At 46.4% G+C, this 17,587-nt stretch overlaps 1 protein-coding gene across 3 annotated transcripts in view; it reads left to right on the forward strand.

Annotated features, from left to right (window-relative positions):
- Cfap99 (cilia and flagella associated protein 99) overlaps window positions 1-14,507 on the forward strand; it is a 41,709-nt gene extending 27,202 nt beyond the window's left edge. Inside the window, exons 11-16 of one of the 3 annotated variants that reach the window (XM_040746915.1) lie at window positions 518-722; window positions 9,143-9,284; window positions 9,508-9,659; window positions 11,410-11,615; window positions 13,487-13,603; window positions 13,733-14,507. In XM_040746915.1, coding sequence (XP_040602849.1) covers window positions 518-722; window positions 9,143-9,284; window positions 9,508-9,659; window positions 11,410-11,615; window positions 13,487-13,565 — 784 coding nt within the window. In that variant the 3' untranslated portion in view covers window positions 13,566-13,603; window positions 13,733-14,507. Of the gene's footprint in view, window positions 1-517; window positions 723-9,142; window positions 9,285-9,507; window positions 9,660-10,231; window positions 10,376-11,409; window positions 11,616-13,437; window positions 13,604-13,732 lie in introns of those variants that run through there. The other 2 variants (XM_005068730.4, XM_040746916.1) reach the window with 2 other exon arrangements.
- The last annotated feature ends 3,080 nt before the right edge of the window (window positions 14,508-17,587 follow it).

Genomic DNA, 17,587 nt, shown 5'->3' on the forward strand with positions numbered 1-17,587 from the left:
ACCAAGCCTTTCTCTGGAATCTTGGAATCAGTCACTGTGCTCATATAGACCACAGGATATATCCCTGACTAGCAAGTGGCTCTTCCTTGGTCCATTCTCATTTATGCAGAACAAGGAACTCCAAGTTTTTCAGTAACACACAGCCCAACCCTACTGTTTGTTCCATGTTTTCACTCAACACCCTTCTGAAACCAGGACATAGGATTTCTCTTCACCAGCCCTCAAGCATGCTACAACAATGGACAACAGCTGAGTATCTTCTAATTCAATTCTGCTGTGGTACCTGGAGGTGATGGTAAATGCCACAAGGCAAAAACTTTGTCCTCAAGACTGTCTACCCCAAGATGCCAACTGTAATCATCAAATAGGTTTTTTAGTTTGTTTTATTTTGTTCTTGCAATGCTGAGGAGATGACTGGTAGGCGACTGTTCTCTGAGGTTGTCCATGCCGGAGAGGACCTATGACCTGCTTAGTGCTCCTGGTCACATGAGGAACCTAGCTGTCTCCCTTCCCCTAGAGTGGATAAGCTTGTGGACGGGGCTGGAGACTTCTCTGAGTTCTTTGAGTGGCAGAAGAAGATGCAGGCAAAGGACCTGGAGGAGCAGCTAGCTGCAGGCTTGTGCCGGCGGCTGCAAGGAAAGCTGAGCCACGAGGAGGCCATCTTGGCTCGGCAGAACCTCATGCAGGAAAACAAGCAAAAGGCGGACCAGAAGAAGGAGGAGGTGATGTACATTGTGTAGGAGTGGCCAGGGTCACAGTGTGACTTCTGGGAGTGACAAGCTATGACCAGCAGAGAAATCAAGCCCCTGTGCTGTGGCTGACTACACTCTGGCAGCCACTGTGACCCTCGGTCAACACCTACTAAGACCTACGGGGAGACATGGTCTCTTTGTCCCTACCTAAAACAGCCAGAAGTCTGTCCATAAGAGTTTCACGTTAACTGGGTTGAGTGGTATTCCTGATCCTGCCCAGAAGCCACCCAGGTCTAGTTGGATGTGTCCCACTGAGAACCAAAGCTCAAAGGCTGCCACTTGGAGGACATTCACATTACTTCTTTGAGTAGATTTCACTTGTGTATGTTCCTATTTTTTTCTTTTTTGATACAGGGTTTCTCTGGGTAGCCCTGGCTCCCTAGCTGTCCTGGAACCAGCAGGCTGGCCTCAAACTCAGAGATCCACCTACCTCTGCTGGGATTAAAGGCATGCACCACCCAGCTTGTATTCAATTTTAGGATTTGTTTTTTCTTTCTTAATTTTGTTTTGCTTTGTTTGGTACTAGGAACTGAACCCAGGACTTTGGGCATGAGAAGGACATGTTTGGCCACCAGTTAAACCCTCAGCAGAATGTTTCTCTTTTGGAAGTTTTTCAATTACAAACTCCATTCCATTAGAGATGTAGCTCAGTAGTAGAATGTTTGACTACCATCTGCTAAGTCCTAGGTTCAGCCCCTAGTACTGGAAGGGAAAAAAAGTACAAATAAATCAAGAGAAAGAAAACATTTCATATATCTAGATGTGGGGGTTCATACCTAGATTGAGTCCAGCACTTGTGAGGGTGAGGCAGGAAGATTAACATGAGTTCAAGGGCAGTTTAGAGAGTAAGACTTGTCTCAAAAAACATTTTTTTCTTAACAGTTATAGAACTTTTTGAAAAAAATTTCTTCATGCTAAGTGAGTTGTGTTGTGATAGTTTGTTTATTTTGAGGACTTGATCCATTTCACTAAGCTTTCACATTTATAAATCTATAGTACTCTTCCAACATCTTTTAAAAATTCCTACTGCTGTGTGTGGTGGTAGGTAGATATCTGCCAGTTCAAGACCAGCCAGGATTACATATTGAGACTCTGTCTGTATTAGGCAGGGTTCTCTAGAGGAACAGAATTGATAGAATGAGTATGTACACACACACAGAGAGAGATTATATATATATATATATGTCTATATAGTGACATATGTATATTAAAGGGAATGTCTTACAGGCTGTGATCCAGCTAGTCCAACAGTGACTGTCTACCAACAGAAAGTCCAAGAATCCAGTAGTTGTTCAGCTCATGAGGCTGGGTGTCTCAGTTGGTTTTCAGTATATGCTGGAATCCTGAAGAAGTACGCTGTAATGCCACTGAAGGAATGGACTTGCTAGCAAGAGAGAGGAGTAAGCCGGCAAAGAGAGTTTCCTCCTTCCATGTTCTGCAAACAGAAGGTGTGGCCCAGATTAAGGGTGGATCTTCCCACCTCAAATGATACAGATTAGAAGTGGATCTTCCCACATCAAATGATTTAATTAAGAAAAATTCCTCACAGGCGTATTCATCCACTTGCATTTTAGTTAATCCAAGATGTAGTCAAGTTGATAATCAAAAATAGCCACCACACTGTCAAAAATTAAAAATTTACTTCCTGCTTCACTGGTTTTCTCTGTTATAATCACTTCTGTCTCCCCTCCCCTTACTTTCTGTTTACTGTACTCTTGTTTTTCCATCTTCTTGAGATGAGAACATGAGTTGCTGATAGGAGACAGCTCTGCTTTTCCACTGTGAGGATTTAGTGCTTGGTGTTTTCTCTTGTGCAAGGCTTTATTTGTATGCCTCTAATCCTGACATGTTCTATTCTATTTTAGCTGGAACGTCGGTATATTTCACCCCATTGCTCTAGATTTCCTCTTTGCCCCCTGAGTTATTTTAAAAATGTGTTGTTTGGTTTCGCAGCATTTGTACATTTTCCAATTCTCTTTTCTAATTTGAATCTGCTATGGTTAGTGAACACACTTCACTGTCCTTTTTCGTATCTCACTGTAATTTGTTCATTTACTTTGCCTTTTGTTTTGAAAGAGAATCTCACCATGTAAGCCTCAAACTTGTGACCCACTCAGCCTCCTAAGTGCTGGGATTGCCAGGCTTCTTGGCACCGTTTCCTGTGTTGAGTTGTTGGGATTTGTGTGTCCCATGTATGTTGGGCACTTGAAAGAAGTTGTGCTCTTTGGTCTTGGTGGGTTCTCTGAAATCCATCACTTCTTGCTGATTATCAGTGCTATTGGGTTCTTCATTTGCTAATTTTCTACCAAGTTGATCTGTGCATTGTTGAGAAGGGGTTGAAATCTACAAATATAACTGTGAAATTCTCCTTTCTATTTTGGTTTTGCTTTACATATTCTGCAGCTTTGTTACCCAGTGTATGTGAATTTGCAGCTTCTGTCTTCTCTGGAGTTAGGTCTTTTAGTATTATGTTGTATCTCTGTCACTGTTAATTTTCTTTGCTCTGCTACCTACTTTAAATTATATTAATCCTTCTTCCCTTCAGTTAGTATTTGCATGAGGCATATTTACCATCCTTTGGGGGTGTTTTTGTTGGATTTTTTTGTTTGGTTTGGTTTTTCAAGACCCTGGCTATGGCCCTGGCTGTCTTAGAACTCACTCTGTAGACCAGACTGGCCTGGAACTCACAGAGATCCGCCTACTTCTGCCTCCCAAGTAATGAGATTAAAGTGTGCACCACTGCCATCCAGCATTTTTTCTTCTTATTATTTGTACATGTGTGTTTGGTGTATATGTGTATGTGTGTGTTGTGTATACTTAGTATGAGTGTATGTACATGTGTATGTGGGTATATATGGTGATCAGAGGCCATTGTTGAGTATCTTTTCTGTTTTCTTTTTTTTAATTCTCAATTCTTTATAATTATTTTGGATAAGGGCATGTGTCCCAGTATGCATGTGAAGGGCAGAAGACAAGTTTGTAGAGTCAATTCTTTCCATTTACCCTTATATGAATCCCAGGGATCAAACTCAGGTGGCTAGACTTGAGAGGCAAATGTCTTACCCACTATGCCATTTTGTGGGCCCTCCATCTTATTTATTAAGACAATGTCTAGATGAACCCAAGACTCATCAATTTGACTAGAGCAGTTGGTCCGTAAATTTCAGTTATCCACTTGTCTCCATGAACCACTTCCACATTGAGGTCACTATGTACCCATGGCTAGCCTGGAACTTTCTATGTAGACCAAGATGGCCTCAAACTCACATAGAGCCACCTTCAATTGCTGAGATTAAAGACTGGTGTCACCACACCTAGCCCACCTAGCTCTTTTAAATTGCTGTTCAAAATACTATATATTTATGTATTACACAGTTTTCTATTATTGTAACAAAATACCTAGATAATCAACTTCAAATGAAAAACAGGTTTTGTTTGACTTAAATTTTTACAGTTTGTAGTGTGTGCAGTGCATCAGGATAGAAGCTCATGATGGAACAAAACTGCAGGAAACAAAAGATAAGAAGAAGATCCCATGTTCCACTATCCCTTCAAGGTCATGTCCTCCCTAACCTAACTTCTTCCCATTGGTTCTACCAGCTCCTAACAGTGCCATGGGCTGGGGACCAAGTCTTAATTCATGGACCTGTTAGTGGACATTTAAGATCCAAATTACAGCAGTATATAACTTACTATAGTCTATTAATGATGTCATTTTTCCAGATCAAACGAGCTGGGGAAATCTTACACACACACACACACACACACACACACACACACACAGAGAGAGGGGGGGGCTAGATGTGGTTGATCACACCTGTAGTCACTGCACTTGTAAGAGTGACAGGAACATGAATTCAAGGTCATCCTCAGCTATAGAGTAAGTATGAGGCCAGCCTTGGCCAGGAGACCTTGTCTCAAAACAAGATAGGCAGCAGGATGGCTCAGCGGGAAACATTTACAGAGAAAACCTGATAATGTGAGTTCAACTCCTTTATTCCACAGTAGGCAGAGAGAACTAATTCCTATAGTTGTCCTCTGATCCCCACACTCTGTGACCCATGCATGTCCACACTCACACACATATATTATCAACACATACAATAATAAAAAAATTAATAGAGCATTGAACCACTGTCTTAGGGTGGAATTTCTGACAACAAAGTATTACTTTTGCTTTCCTGGAGGGTATTTTTTTTGTTTTCTGTTTTTTTTTTTTTACTGGAAATAGTTTTCTAGGTTGGCTTTCTTTTAGTACCTGAAAAATATTGTTCAGTTTCCTTTGGTTTCTGGGGCCATTCAGTTTTTCTGCCACAGATACTCTTAACAGCCTTTCCAGGCCTGGTTACAACCAAACAAGGTCTCTCTGGTACTGAAGAATCTTGTGAGTTAGTGGCCACAGGCAGAACCCAAGGAGGAGAATGCTATGTGAGGGTGACAGCCAGCCAAACCTGAAGACTGTTAGTGAGCCTGAGCCTTGTCAACACAACTGTCTTCGCCAGAGGCCGGCATCCCAGGCACATAACTGTGTCCTTCAGTGTCTGTGGGCGAATGCTCTGCTAGCCAAACTTTGTATGCCCAGGGGTCTTGCGGTTAGTTCTGAGCATGCCCAGAACACATATTTGTATGGATAAACTCTTTGCCTAATGAGAGTCACATTAGATGACACTGGATATTTGAAAGTAAAATTAAGTTTAATTTTTCTTGTGTACTGTGCACAAGATCCTTTTTTGCAGTCCCAGTATGTGCTAATCAACTACAGTGTAGTTTTCTGTGCAAGGTCCCCTTACTTCCACCTGGCCAGAGATACTGACTTAAAAAAATGACCTGACTATTCTCCAACAAGCCCCTATGCTTCACCATAGATGCCAATGTTGAGTTCTAGCTCTTGTTTCTCCCAAAGCTCCCAATATTATGAACTCTGTCAACACATATGAAAAAGATGTATTTAAAATCATGGGTGTAACAGTGATCTTTTTAGTGTGTGTGTGCGTGTGTGTGTGTGTGTGTGTACAGATGGATGGATGGACAGATGGACGGATGTGTCCATTTGAATCTAGGGCCCTGTGCAGGGTATGTGAGTGCTCTGTACTAAGCTTTGTCTCCAGCAACAGTGGTATTTTTAATTTCGTTAACACTGACTTGATTACTGGTTATATTTTCTTCTCTTAACTAAATTTATCCCCCTTTTAAAATAATTTGGTGAGCCATGCAAATAATAAGCTAAACTGAATAAGCCTCACTTTTTAACGCCCTCCCCATCACAGTAGGACCAATGCAGGGTTGCTGTACCAGTGTCAACACTAAGCCCACCAGAGAGAAACAGTTCATATGACAGTTGCCATGGGAACCACTCTCTTCATTCAGTTGGATGTCATTTGACAGCTCTTGCAGTGCTTTTCCCCTTGGCTCCAGTCACACAAAGGCCATCTACCATCCTGTGGGCTTTTTTTCTGTATAGTATAGGAATTAACCCAGCCACCACCACTACCCCTGCCCACACACACACACAGGGCAAGCACTTTATCTCTGAGCTGCACCCTTAGCTCTGTGGTAGTTTTGAAGTTCTCCCCTGCAGGTGACTCAAAGCTCCTGCTTGGTGCATCTTGAAGAACAGCCCTTATTTGGGTGCTGACTTGTGGGTAGAATAGTATCTGTGGTGGAACTCAAGTGCTGGACCCAGGATGTATTCACTGCCTTTTGCCCCTCAGCAATGTGAGGCAGAACACAGTCTGAGACTTCCATCAGGGAAACGGCCAGGTGTCCGGCCCTAGACTCAGCCGGCTGTCTGCTCTGCCACTGCCTTCCCTGGCGATGCCGTCTTTGTGCGGATCTGATGCGTGTGTCTCACCAACCCCTGTGCTTTTCTGCCACAGCCCGCCTCTGTGCCTCTTCTTCCCCCATCACACATCCTGCTTTTGTTTTTGTTTTTGTTTTTGTTTTGTTTTGTTTTGAGAGAATTTCTCTGTGTGACAGCCCTGGCTGTCCTCACCCTCACTCCATAGACCACGCTGGCCTCAGAGTCACAGAGATCCACCTGCCTCTGCCTCCCAAGTGCTGGGATTAAAGGCGTGCATCACCACCGCCCAGCTCACTCATTCCTTTTTCTTTACTGACCCCCAATACTGTGCTGATGCCTATACTGCCACTGGTGGTGATTCCCTTTCTTGAGGCCTTGCCATGCTGTTCAGTGGACCCAGTGCAACTGAGAAGTGGCATTGAAAGGAGAAAAAAAAAGCTTTTGAAAAAAAGTTAAATGAAACTGAAGTTTAAGGAGGCCCAGATGTTGCCCTATGGCACATGGCAAATCTGTGTGTCTATTAGTCCCAGGCCAGGCAAGCCTGACCCGGAGACTTGAGGCAGACTGTTTGAACACAGACCTATGGTTTTGGAATCCAAGGTGAATTTAGGCAAGATGGAGTTGATCTGCTAAGGTTTAGAACAATGACTTCTTTTCCTAGTTGCTTTGCCCATGGTCTACATGTTGTAAAAAGCTGACGGTTACTCCTGGAGAGTTAACACTAGCTGTTCTTCCAGAGGACATATGTTTTAATCCCAGCACCACATGGTGGCTTATAACCACCAGAAACTCCAGTCCCAGGGCATCTTGGCAACCTTTTCTGGACTCCTTGGGTATTACATGCATGCAGTATACATATACATACATATAAACTGAAAATGAACAAGCAAAAACTTGGTGGTTCACATGTCTCTGTAAATCTAGAAGCCATTGCTGTTATCGTCTTGTTTTCATCATTGGGGGATATAGGTCAACTAACAGCCCTAAAGAATTATTATGTCTAGGCACAAAATGGAGTAGAAATGAGACCCAGAATTTTTTGTTTTATGTGCATTGGTGTTTTGCCTGCATGTGGGTCTGTGTAAGGGTGTCCTAGAACTGGAGTTACAGACAGGTGTGAGCTGCCATGTGGGTACTGGGATATGAACCCAGAATGTCTGGAAGAGCAGTCAGTGCTCTTAATGGATGAGCCATCTCTCCAACCCCAAGACCCAGAATTTGAGAGTAAAGACAGACAGACACAAAATGGGGGCAAAGCTGCCATGTTTTCTTTCTTCTGCTTTAGCTACATTGGGTATTTGCAGCCCAAGTGAAGTCAGTGCACTTAGCAAAAGCAGCCTCTGGGTTTATATGTGCATGTTCCCAAGGTGGTACCTTATCTGCAGAGCTATGTCACCTTTCAAATTCTATGTGGTAAGAGTTGTTGCCCGACCATGAGTTGGCTTTTCCTTACTTCCAACATGAAGCTCTCAGCTGTCTACTTACCATGGGCCTGGCCCTCTATCTCTTGGTCCCAGAAGATGTAATCCAGGCCTGGGGTCCTGTAACTCTGCTTAGAGAAGAGGTTCACAGCACAGAACAGGCATTTTTCTTTGTTTGTTTTTTCTTGCTTACTTATTTGAGACGCGGTAGCTGGTACACCCCTGTCACTTAGCACTCAGGAGGCAGAGGCAGGTGGATCTCTGAGTTTGAGGCTAATCTGGTCTCAAGTTCTAGGACATCCAGGGCTATACAGAGAAACACTGTCTCAACAAACAAACAACAACAACAACCAAAAAAAACCATTAAAAACAATTTTGGAAGCCTAGCGTGTGTGCAAATGCCTATGATCCTGGCACTTAGGAGGAAAGGGCAGGGAGATTGTGAGTTTGATGTCAGCCTGAGTTACACAGTGAGTTTGAGACAAGCTTGGGCAACTAAAAAATAGTGTGTGGTGGGACATGCCTTAATTTTTAGTGCTCCTTTGTAGAATAGGAAGATCAGGAATTCAAGGTTATCCCATGTTACATAGCAAGTTCCAGGCCAGTCTAGGCTATATGAGACTCTGTCTCAAAATAAAACAATGCCCCCTGAGCTGACTTCTTTTGGTTCTGAAGATCAAATCTGGACACTTATTTGTGCTTTGCTTCTGCCTCCTTCTTTCTGGGATAAAGATATGTGCCACCACTGTCCAACTGGCACATGCAAGTCTTAACCACATGTGCTTCTTGCAGGACCCTCCCCACCAGTTTCCCTTCATTGTGAGCATCTTACTTCATCAGGTTCTAGAGATGCCACAAGAAAATGCTGGCAACTCACCCAGGACAATCCTGGGAAGAAGGAAGGAGGGCACAAGGTGGAGCTTCCCCAAAAGGCCCAGCTTCGGGACTAGGTTCTTCCCCAGCAGGCAGGCCCAGCTTCGGGACTAGGTTCTTCCCCAGCAGGCAGGCCCAGCTTCGGGATTAGGTTCTTCGGGAACTGACAGCTCTGGGATGAACTCAGGGCAGGGCTGACTGGGTGCCCACAAACTTCTGATGTAGGCTGGGACAGGATTAAAGGGAGGACCCAGCCCAGTCCAGTTCTCAGTGTTTTGGATCCTCTGTCTGAGCAGACAGCTGAGCTAATGCTGCAGTGTGCTGAGAGGCGCCTCCAAGAGGAGAAGTCCATGAAGGAGCTGGTGGAGCAGGTCATTGAGGCCCAGAAGAATGTCAAGGTGGCCCAGATGAAGCTCGTCAAGGGCCGGCAGCAGATAGGTACCGAAGGGAGTCCGGTGCCACGGGGCCTGCCCCATTCCTTTATATCCTTCTCAACTACCAAACAAGCTGCTTTGGTCAGTGAGGGGTGGCGTTGCTGGAGGGTGGGCCAGGACTGAGCAAGGGCCAAGGTCTGAAGAAAACACTCCTGGAGGACATAGCCCCTGTCTATTGTCCACCAGGCCATTCACTGTCCTCATCAGCACCCCACTTGGTTCCCAAGTTCAGGAGGTGATGGAAGAGAGCCGGGAGCTGCTGCAGCGGAGCACGGAGGCAGCCAAAGAGGAGCAGAGGCGGCGCTGTGAGCTCATCGCTCGGTTGCGTGCACTGGAGACACAGCCCACACGCAAGGACAAGCTGGTAGACCTGACCCAGGTGAGACTGTGCCCCCTGGAGACTTCAGTTTCAGGGTACCTCCTTGTGTGGTACAGCGGGCACAGAATTCCCATAAAAGTCAAAAGCGGGTCTTGTCCTACCCACAATCCCCTAGTTACTTGGACACCACCAGCTGTGGATGGATTCAGGTTAAGGTACATGCTGCAGCAAGACTGAGTTTTTTTGTGATCTTTCGACTAACCTTGATATGGTACCAACCACAGACCAAAGAAACAACTCCACCCTGATCTAAACTAGTGAGCCAGTGATTTTATTGAGGCTACATATAGGAGCATGGGAGAGAGCTAATTATGGAGGCATAGATGACTCAAAGGTGAACTTACCAAAAAGTTCACCCCAGTGCAAGGCACAACTCAGAAAAGCTGCATCCAGGAGCTCCCTGTACAATTTGCAAGCAGCTCAGCCTGCTGTTGTGTGAGAGCCTTTTCCTGAGTAAATGCACCACACATCTACTTACCACAGAAAGGGAACCCAGGATACACCAAAGTCCAACCTGGTGAACCAATGGACTGGGGCTCCTAACAGCAGCATGAGTGAGGTGTTTCTTACAGACACGGGAATGGCGCAGAAGCAGATGTGTCCCTGGAAAGCCTACCCTAACACAGATGACAGCTCATGAAAGCTGCCTCCCAAGAGCTCTGCACCATTTGCAGGCAACTTGACAGGCCTGAGACTCTCCTCCGAAACCTCTACTGGTCAGTCTCCTCCCCAGTGATTGCTTACTCATTTTATAAAGCTGGGGAGAGGACCTTAAGTCTCATGAACCTTAACCCCACCCCCACCTACCCTCCTGGATTGGATTGTTCCCTTTAAAAGAAATAGCTATTCAGCACTTGCCTAAGAGTTTTCTCTTTCCAGCAGCTGTCATTGCTATACAATCATGGCCACCAAGGCCTATGAATCCTTTCATTTTCTGAGCTTCCTGAGCCTTAAAGTTTCCTTTGCTTCCTGAGGAGCCTCACTCTTTTTTTTTGAAACACTTTTTAAAAATTATATATTTAAATTAGAAACAAGCTTGCTGCCCATGTCAGTCCCAGCTCCCTCTCCCTCCCCTCCATGCCCGCTCCCCCACACCAGCCCCCCCAACCCCCTACCCAATCCCCACTCCATTCCCCAGGGAGGGTAAGGCCCTCCATGGGGGATCTCTAGAGTTTGTCATTTGGTTCCAGGGAGGTCCTAGGCCCTCCCCGCAAGTGTCCAGATTGAGAGAGCATCCCTCATTGTGGGATGGAAGCCTCGCTCTTATCTGCAGGATGGAATGTTTTTATTTGGAGGAAAGAGCTACCCATCAAAGCTGGGTCTCTGAAGGGGGGAGAGCTAAACTGCCTGGAGGTAGCCATTTGGGGAGCTGCATATTGAGGGGTGAGGTTCCTGGACTCTCCAGACCCAAGATGGAAAGGAGAGTAAGGAGCACCCAAGTTAAAAGCCCAGAGCCAGAGAGAACCAAGGGCTAAGGAAGGATTGGGTAGCAGCCTGTATGAGAAGGCAGAGGAGAGCCAAATTCACAGGTGGACGGGGGCAGGGCTGGGAGGCTTTTGCAGTTGACTACTAGATCTCACCAAGGAGGTGAGGAGCATCCAGCTGAGAAGTTCAACTCTATTGTAGTGCTCCAGGTTGGAGCTGCTGCTGGAGGTTACACAGGCAGATTGAAACAGAGGAAAGGTCTTCTTGGATGGGGGTGACTGGCTTTACAGCTGCTAGTTTAAGGTCTTGCCCTGTTCTTTGAAAGATCCCAGGATATGGTCTGGAAGGTGAGATGTCTGTTGTGGAACTTCGAGAGAGACTGGCACTGCTTAAAGAGACACAGAAACGAGAGAAGGAGGAAAAGCGGGATCAAATCATTCAGGGCAAACGAGCCAAAAGCCAAAAGCTACAGAGCACAATGGAGCAAATCTCACTGTGCCGTGCAGCCATGGGCAGAACCGCAGCCTTGAGGTGAGTACCATAGTTCCAAGGAGGCCACCTCCATACGTAGTAGGAGCAAAGGAGCGGCAAGCCTGCTATGAGCCTTCCTCAGTGGGTACCCTTGCCACACCAGCAGCCCCTGTCGGACAATCCTTTACAGCAATTCTGGCCATTTTTATTTTATTGGAGGATTGTCAGTTCTGTGGCAATGGCTTTGATGTCCATGTATCATGCAATGCATCAATGTCACAAGGACCTTCCTGTCATATGTGCTTCACCTAGCTAGTTAGTTAGCTAGTTAGCTAGCTGTTTACCAGCCTTCAAAGCCAAATAGAAATAGTTGCAGATGCCGGGCAGTGGTGCTGCATGCCTTTAGTCTCAGCACTTGGGAGGCAGAGGCAGGCGGATTTCTGTGAGTTCGAGACCAGCTAGTTCCAGGACAGCCTCCAAAGCCACAGAGAAACCCTGCCTCAAAAAAAAAAAAAAAAAAAAAAAAAGAAAGAAAGAAAGAAAAGAAAAGAAAGAAATAGTTGTAGACATCATGTACTTCATGAGCACTGTAGTGTTTATTTTCTTTTTCTTTTTTAAAATGCTGTCCTACATAAACCACAACACCATGACACAACTAGCAAAAGTAACCAAAATTCTCAACATCATTTAAATATCCTGTCTGCATTCTCACTTTTCCAACAGTCCCAAGACTGCTAAGACTTTTCAAATACCGTTTGCTGTTTTTCTCTGTAAGCCACTATCTAGGTCACACATAGCTGTGTGTGCATATAGGCACATACCTTTTATGTGTCCAGTGACAGCCAGATTGGTCACAACTGCTCCAGGGGAGGTGGTAACTAGGCCTATTATGATGGAGCACTGGTCTCTAAAGAAAATGCCTTCATGTTAATGGGAGGGTGGCCAGAAGAAGCCATTGCCAGTGGAAGAGAGTGGTCCACTCCTGGTCCTGAGCAGCCGCTGCCCTGGCCACAACTCAGAGGAAGCAATGCCACTGCAGCTGCTCAGAAAGGGCCAGCTGGTCACAATCAGAGTGACACATGGCTCAAGAAAGGCACTACTTCCCAGCTGCTGGCCCCTTCCTTGAAGACCCCAAATGTACCTCTCAAGGTTCAACTCTGGTAGCAATGTTCTTGGACCCCAGCCCTGCTCCTTCAGTCAGCCTCTATTGCAGGAATTTTCGCAGGGGAACAGGGCTAGTACAGTTGGGCAAGAGCGAAAATGCAAGGAGAACACGTGTCCATGCCCCATGCTGTGATATACACTTTAATCAAAGCTGCAGGCAGCCAGACCTACAATTGGACGGGAAAAGTGGCCCGTATTAAGAGGGGATGTGCAGAAATGCTGTCACCTGGGGACCGTGAGCGTGCCAAAGGGAGTGTGAGGCAAAAGAAGTTTTCATACCAATTCTATGTTAGGATGCCACTTTAAAAAAAAAGACTAGCCGGGCGGTGGTGGCGCACGCCTTTAATCCCAGCACTCGGGAGGCAGAGGCAGAGATCTCTGTAAGTTCGAGGCTAGCCTTGTCAACAAAGTGAGTTCCATGGGAACAGCCAGGCCTGTTACATAGAGAAACCCTGTTTCAAAAAACCAAAAAAGTGCTCACTTCGGCAACATATATACAAAAAAAAAACCAAAAAAACGCGATACAGAGAAGATTAACATGGCCCCTATGCAAGGATGGCCACAAATTCGTGAAGTGTTTAAAAAAGAGAGAGAGAGAAAAAAAAGAAAAACGAGCAAACAAAAGATTAAAAGGGTAAGGGTGCTGGCAGGATCCCCGAGAACCCACCCTCCTGGGTGTCGCCCAGCCAGTTTCTAAGTCAGTGCTGTCGCGGTACAGGTGGGAGGAAAAGAAGGCCCAGACAACAAGCCTGGGTACACCCTCTCAGGACCAGCGCGTGTTGGAACTGCAGCGCAGAATGGAGGAGAGGGCAGCTGAGCGCCGCCGTAGGCAGACAGCACAGCTGACCGTGCCATCGCCCCGGGCCAAGCGCCCCCAGCTGCGGGTGAGCTGGAGGGACAGGAGGGCAACCTTTTGGGTCTGAGAGGTAGGGGCTATTAGGGCAGGAGGAAGCTGATGTCTGGGCGCCTGTGTGTGTGTGTGGCCCAACACCTCCCCAACCTCCCGCTGGCAGGCTCAGGCAGAGGTGCAGCACTGGCTGGAACTGGACCAGAGTCGAGAACGCAGGCTGCGGGCAAGGCAAGAGGCAGACCGCACCTGCCAGCCTGCCCATGACCTGAAGGCTGCCTGAGCCGCCCTGCGCTAACACAGCGCAGGGCCGCCGACCTGGGCCCCTACCCCTGCCCCTGTCCCTCAGAGAGCAGCCCTTTCCTGCACCCCAGCCACAAAGCCCAGCCTTTCCCCAGCTCCAGCCTGCTCCTGTTTGGTTGCCCCAGAAAAGACATGGTGCGGGAGACACACTATACAACTACTCTTATTCTGGACTGCAACTGGCTACCCACCCGTGTTTTTATTTGCTAAACCTAGCCCCTCCCTACTCCCAGAAAGGCTTTTTGTAGGACTGGAAGCCCACAGCAGTGGCATTGTGAGTGAGGCCCGATTCTTGAACACCTGTTATGGACTGGCCCTTTTCCTGCTTCATGTGGATCATCTGGGCCTTTGATCATTGCACGTGGCAACTATTGCCCAGTCCTGTTCTGCTAAAGAGGCAACCTGTGCTCAAAAAGGTGACCCTGACCTCAGGTGGTGAGACTGTGCCCTAGGGTGCTTTCAGACCAAGAAAGTCTCTTTGCATTGACAGGAGTCCTACCTCAGTATGGAGAACTAACAATTCCAAGATTTTTGACAATCCTGGGTGTGGGTTGTGGGGAGAAAGGAATCCCTGTCTCCCTGTTGAAATAGAATTGGGGGCAGATTTAATTTTACTTAAATAAAAATCACAGTTCTTACAGGTTTTGTGTGATTCAAACTCACTTATAATAATGGACTAGCCGGGTGTTGGTGGCTCACCCCTTTAATCCCAGCACTCGGAAGGCAGAGGCAGGTGGATCTCTGTGAATTCAAGGTCAGCCTGGTCTACAGAGCAAGTTCCAGGACAGACTCCAAAGCTACACAGAGAAACCCTGTCTTGAAAAAAAAATGGAGGGACTATGTTAGTGATTTGAAGCCAGCCAAAGGCAGGGTGCTGGACATGGGTGCTCTGACTCCAGGGTGCTTACCAGCTCCAGTCTTGACAACAGGGAGATGTCCATTGCCACTGCTGTAGATTGAACCTGGCTCCTGCAGGGAAGCAAGTGTGCATGGTGACTGAAGGGAACACTGTGACAAGGCTGTAGTGATTATCTTTCACTTTAGGCTAGCTTCTGGACAGTCCAACAAACTGGCTGCTACCGGCAACAGTGCTGGTTGGATGAGTGTGGTACCTCTTCCTTGTCCTGGACTGAGTAGCTGCTCAGAGACAACTCAGGAGCACCTGGGTGTTTGCTCCATAAGCCTGAGCCATTGAGCAGGATTGAGAGTATTTCTTAATATTGTGGCAAGTGGATGCTGTGTGTGGTAAAAATATGACCAAATGTTAGCCTATATCAATATCCATTGCCTCCAAGCTTTATATCTCTGGTCTTGGTAGGCCTGGTAATCTCAGCACTTTGGAGATAGAAGCAGGAAACAAGATGAAGAGTTGAGATCAGCATGGGCAATGTAATAGGCCAATCTGTCAACACAGCAATATCTGCATTTAAAGAAGCAGAGAGCAGCTGGGCGGTGGTGGCGCACGCCTTTAATCCCAGCACTCAGGAGGCAGAGGCAGGTGGATCTCTGTGAGTTCCAGTCTAGCCTGGTCTATAGAGTGAGTTCCAGGACAGCCTCCAAAGCCATAGAGGAACCCTGTCTCAGAAAACCAAAAAAGGAAGAAGAAGAAGAAGAAGAAGAAGAAGAAGAAGAAGAAGAAGAAGAAGAAGAAGAAGAAGAAGAAGAAGAAGAAGAGCAAAGCAAGATAGCTCAGGGGGTTAACGTGCTTGCTGTGCAACCCTGGCAACCTGAGATTTATCTCTGGAATATGTGTGGGAAAAGGTGGAAGTAGAGAAACAACTCCAAAAAGTTATCCTATGATTGTCTACACATGCTCACAGCATGTGTAATCTCTCCTGACATATACACCCCGACTAAGAGAAACCAAAAACAGTTTATGAAAGGGAAAGTATCTGCTCAGGACACCCAAGACCAAGTTCTCAGCAAGGGCAGGGGACAAGAGACAAAGGCAGGAGGTAGAGCATGAGGGAGAAGGGGGTGTGAACAAGGGAAAGAGGTCAGGCGCATTCATCCGAGGGGGTGGACAAATGTGGCCCATAGGAAAATGGCAGTTTATAAAAGGTACAAGAGGAAACAATTAGGATGAGGTGTTTAATTTTAATTAGGCATGTTAATTAGGTGAGCCAAACAGGGCTTTTGATTGCTGGACTTCAATACTTTGATAGCTGGACCTTGGTAGTTGGCCTCAGGAAGAGGAAATAGCCAATTAAGGGAATGGACCTTGATGGCTCACTTTAAGGATGTAATCTAATGGCTTTTAGCAAGGCAGATGGAATGGGAGAGAAAGGCAAGGCATGCTAGAGCCATGCTCACCAGATGCACGCTGGCCAGAGTTCCTTCAGTTTATCCCCTCAGCCTCTGAACCATCTCTGGCCCCGTACCATACAGAAGTGGCAGTGGGCCAGTTTAGAGTCAGTCATCAAGTGGCCTTGAGGTCCTGTCTGTTCTCTTTGAACGTGATCAATGTGGCCTGCTGAGATGACTCCATGAAGAGGAGTGCTAGTTGTCCCTGACAGGCCATTCTATAGTTTTGGTTGTGAGCCTAGCCTTTAACGGCTGAGCCATCTCTCCAGCCCTGAGGCCATCCTAGATCATTCTGCAACTAATAGATTGCAACAATAGGGACAGCCAGAGTCTCCCTCCCTCCCTCTCCCCCTCCCTCTCCCTCTCCCCCTCCCTCCCTCCCTCCCTCCCTCCCTCCCTCCCTCCCTCCCTCCCTCTCTCTCTCTCTCTCTCTCACAGGGTTTCTCTAGTGTCCTGGAACTAGCTCTTGTAGACCAGGATGACCTCAAACTCACAGAGATGTGCCTGCCTCTGCCTCTCAAGTGCTGCTGGGATTAAAGCTACCCAGCCTTTGGGTAGGAAAGTTTTAATCCACCCTGGGCTATATAGTGAGTTTCATGTCAGCTGAACTATAGAGATTCTGTCTCAAAACCAAACAAGAGGCTGGGAGGTGAGTTGAGGTAAAGGTGCCTGCCACTCAGCCTGGTGACTTGAGGGCCATCCTTGGGGTCCTTTCACATGGTGAGAGAACTGGCTCACACAAGTTGTCCTCTGACTGCTACATGTAATCTGTGGTACATGCACATATACACAATAAATAAATGTGATAAAACTTAAAAAAAATAAAGCCAGGTAATGTGGCACACACCTTTAATCCCAGAACTTGGAGGCAAAGGCAAGCAGATCTCTGTAAAGTGTAAGGCCATCATGCTCTACAAATTGAGTTACAGACAACATAGTGAGACCCTGCCTCAAAAAAGTAAAATAAAGCCGGGCGGTGATGGCACACGCCTTTAGTCCCAGCACTCAGGGGCAGGGGCAGAGGCAGGAGGATCTCTGTGAGTTCTAGGCAAGCCTGGTCTACAGATCGAGTTCCAGGACAGGCTCCAAAGCTACACAGAGAAAACCTGGCTCGAAAAAACAAGAAAAAAAATCCTTTTTCTTAGGCTAGGAGGGCAAATTGATAATTTTATTATATTTGTAAATTTGGTCGCTTTAACTAGGATTTTGATTAGACATACATGGTCCTGCTTATAAGTTGAAATTTCCTTAGACACTTTGAATTACATTCTACATGTAGAATGTCCTATTAACTTGATAGGTATTTTTCCTATTTTGGTCTCCCATTATCTTGCAAGGTGTATTGTTCCTGTTCTGGTCTCACATGCCTTATTAAATATTCAAAATATTTTCATAAGAATGTCAACATTTCTCT

Source organism: Mesocricetus auratus, unplaced genomic scaffold, assembly GCF_017639785.1.
Source record: "Mesocricetus auratus isolate SY011 unplaced genomic scaffold, BCM_Maur_2.0 Super-Scaffold_100006, whole genome shotgun sequence".
Lineage (NCBI taxonomy): Eukaryota > Metazoa > Chordata > Mammalia > Rodentia > Cricetidae > Mesocricetus > Mesocricetus auratus.